General features: G+C 36.5%; 1 protein-coding gene across 1 annotated transcript; it reads right to left on the minus strand.

Moving 5' to 3' along the window:
- Positions 1-849: 849 nt before the first annotated feature.
- On the minus strand, positions 850-3424 carry LOC111374164 (E3 ubiquitin-protein ligase RMA1H1-like). Its single transcript, XM_022996794.1, has 2 exons — positions 2847-3424; positions 850-1890 (listed from the first exon to the last, which is right to left on the minus strand). The coding sequence occupies exon 2, from the start codon at positions 1854-1856 to the stop codon at positions 1077-1079; it is 780 nt and encodes a 259-aa protein (XP_022852562.1). The 5' UTR covers positions 1857-1890; positions 2847-3424; the 3' UTR covers positions 850-1076.
- Positions 3425-3444: the final 20 nt, after the last annotated feature.

Consider the following 3444-nt stretch of genomic DNA (forward strand, 5'->3'; position numbering starts at 1 on the left):
CTTAATAAATCCAAAAGTTGTTTGAAAATTCAGAACTATTTTTCTCAAATTGATTTTGAGCCAAACGCCAGACAAATCTTTATCGACCAACTTGAACTTATTTATAATATTATTCACAGGGTGCATCCCCAATGTTGGATAGGAACAATAAACTTCAAATGGTTTTAAATTCTAGCACGTTTGTGATCTTATTCTAATATTTCCAGGAAGGTGGCACGAATACTATCCTAAGCTACCAATTTTGACTCCTTGGTTGAAAGTTTAGGTGAAGGACAAGGCCAAATTAGATTACTATACTAAACTTGGAAGCTTCTCCACCGTCAACCACTGCAGAGCCGCCACAATGACGTGGTGTTCACCATCACAACCACCGCTTATTGTCACCGCAATTCAACAAAATTTATTTTTAACAACAAAAATTTTATCTTGAAAAAAATTTCAATGATCCTTTTTCAAAGAAGTAAATACGATTACAACGTTTTACAATATTAATTTGATCACTACAATGTTAACATTCAATTTTTCCAATTCGACGGTTCGATCTTTGATTTATCATTTATGGACACTGCAACATCATGGGATTATATAGCTTTAGAAGGACGTGGTTCAAATTAGGAAAAGCTTATCGTAGATACTGAGACACCCAAAGACGAGGAAGGATTTAGTAATCAGCGAAATACTTTGGGGGCATCTTCCATCCTCAATGCATCACATGACAGCGAAGGAGACAGAAAATGAAAATGACATGTAAACAACAAAACATAGATGCTACGGTTTGGATGAGATAACACTGATCGGACAAAATTGGAAGACATGGCGGTAAACTTCTTCAAGAGATAAAGCAATTGGTGTACAAAACAAAGTACTCTTATTAATTAAACAGCACACACGATTCCATTCCACTTAGTAATTCCCAAAGCAGATGAAATCAAATGTTTGACATTACAAACATATATCAGCACCAAAGATGTAATAACTCTCAACATTTATCAAAGTAAGCCGAGTTGTTGTACTGATCAAGTGCCACATAGAATTTTTACAAGTACAAAATGGACCACAAGAAAGGAGAAAATTGTTCAGAATAATATGAGACATAACGTCACACAACACCAAAGGAAAAAGCAAACTCTGCTGAGGGATTTATCAGTTTGGATCATATGTCTTCTTAGCCTAGGACTACTGCTACCTTCTAGACGATAAGAATTCGGATAAGCGTATAAAGTCGTCTCCGAATTCCCAAAAATCCTCGAGTAGACCATTTCGCCAAACATTCCTATCATCGGATCAATCAAATTTGTTGTCATGACACCATTCGGAAGCACAGGTGAAGCTGCATAGTTCTGAGAGTAGGGCTGATATGGTCGAGACTGTTCATAGTTTTGATGATGAAGTTGCCGAACCGGATGTGATTCCCCGAGGCTAGTGGTCGGGATTTGCATGTTACCGCCACATCTAGGACTCGGAGGCCTTTGTGGTATGAGAATACCAAGATGTGAAACTTTGTCTTTATATGGGTTCTTATTGTTTCCACGGCCATAGAGTGGAATTAAGGTTTTCGGTGAGATCTCTGCTTTGCAGACAGGACATTGTGAATGCTCATGTTCAGGCTTTTCAGAAGAGGCATTCTGTAAACTGATCCACCGGTAGATACAGGGCCAACAATAGAGGTGGCCACAGAAGGTAACCACTGGATCTTGCACTAAGTCCAAGCATATGTTACATTCAAAACCACCAGAAATATTAGTTTCAGACTCGTCTTCTGGAGAAGATAACGATTTCCATTTCTCTAATGCAGATTTTTCGTCATTATAATCACTTTGTACTGTAGCCTCCGGGAGATATTGTTCTGTGGCCATTTAGTTCGATTCAGACTTCTTACAGCTTTGGTGCCTGCACATAACATCATCACAGAAAGATAGTTAGAACTCGAAACCACTTTATTTATGCCCATCAAGAAATATGAGAAGAGACCAAATATCGAAGTACCAAAACGTTGGATATTCAGAGAACAGAAGCACGTTTTCCAAAGAATAAAATCAAAGCCAACATGCCTCTTATACTTCTAGCAATTGTTATTAAAAGGCAAGGCAAAAAAAATAGTGGTCCTAATGACATTAATAGATTGAACAAGGACATCACGAATGGGTTGATGAGAATGAGAAGATAATGATAAAAAGAAAACATATCTGCCACTTGTCTTTGCTCTGTCCCTAAGCTATTAAATTCCTGTTCTATATACAGGTATATGAAAATAAATGTAATAAATATAGTCGGTGAGACGTCTATTAATAATCAATTATGAAGCAAAACTCTAAATTTCCATTGCTTCGACTATGTCTCCATCGACTACCAACTTTCTTTTAAACTAACCCCACAATTTCCTGAAGAATGTTAAATAGAAACGTCATGCAAGGCAAATTAAACCACAAGGATACTTCTAGAAGATATAGTTAATGAGGATCCCCAGAATAATCAAATATGGGGATCCATAAAGTCATTGTTTTCATAAACCTCCTTCCACAGTTTGCTGAATTACCAGAAGAAACAGAAAGGAAGAAGTCATGACCACCACAAACTTTGTAGAGATCAAAAGGACTCTTCACGCAAAATTAAAACATCAGGAAAAACATTCAGAAGTTTTCGAAGGGATTAAGAACCCAAACAGAAATGAACCATCATAAAGGCTGCAAAATGGTGATAACTATAATAAGAGTGAACCTAAGAACGTGATAACTAGTTCTTTTTGAAGTTACTCCTAAAATTAATTATTTCTAGGCTGTGTCCCTGTTGCATCTGAAGGATATCGTATGTAGCACTAAGAGTTCGAGTTTTGAGCTGAACTTAACATGGCGTAATAACTTCAGCTTGGTCCTTAACACCGATGCCGGCCGATCTCTCTCTTTTAAAGATTCTATTTTGGCACAGCAAAGCTTCAAAAATCCAAATTTAGTACAACAAATGGAAATTATAAGGGGTAGATAACAAGAAACCATAGCTCTGATCTTGAAACCAAAAAACAAGCTGCACCACCTACAAGTATAATCCTTATTTTCACATAAAGAATTCATGAAGCATCAAAATCTCCAGGAAACACGAAATCTGAACATCAACACGATATTTAACATATCACCTTCTCCCAAGCCCATCAAGATAGGGGATAAAACGTTTCAAAACTGTAATACACAAATTCACAACTCATCATAATCAAGCAACAGAAGTATAATAAATTAAGCCCCGTATTGTTTAATTTAAGATTTCACACAAAAATCATCCCCCTTAGAACTAACAAGAAAGAGAAAATCGGTCACATAAACCCAAGACATGAAAGAATTTAACGCACGTAGAGAGAGACTCACAGAACAAGAAAAAAGCCCAAAAAAACTCCATGTAATAAACAAAAGAGAAATCTGTGAGAAAACCCTTCAACGGAAAAAAAAAAAAAAA

The sequence above is a fragment of the Olea europaea genome, unplaced genomic scaffold (assembly GCF_002742605.1).
Source record: "Olea europaea var. sylvestris unplaced genomic scaffold, O_europaea_v1 scaffold12106, whole genome shotgun sequence".
Lineage (NCBI taxonomy): Eukaryota > Viridiplantae > Streptophyta > Magnoliopsida > Lamiales > Oleaceae > Olea > Olea europaea.

What these genes read in the sequence shown, in the direction of transcription:
- LOC111374164 (XM_022996794.1), bottom strand. Translation starts at nt 1,856, where the DNA reads ATGGCCACAGAACAATATCTCCCGGAGGCTACAGTACAAAGTGATTAT.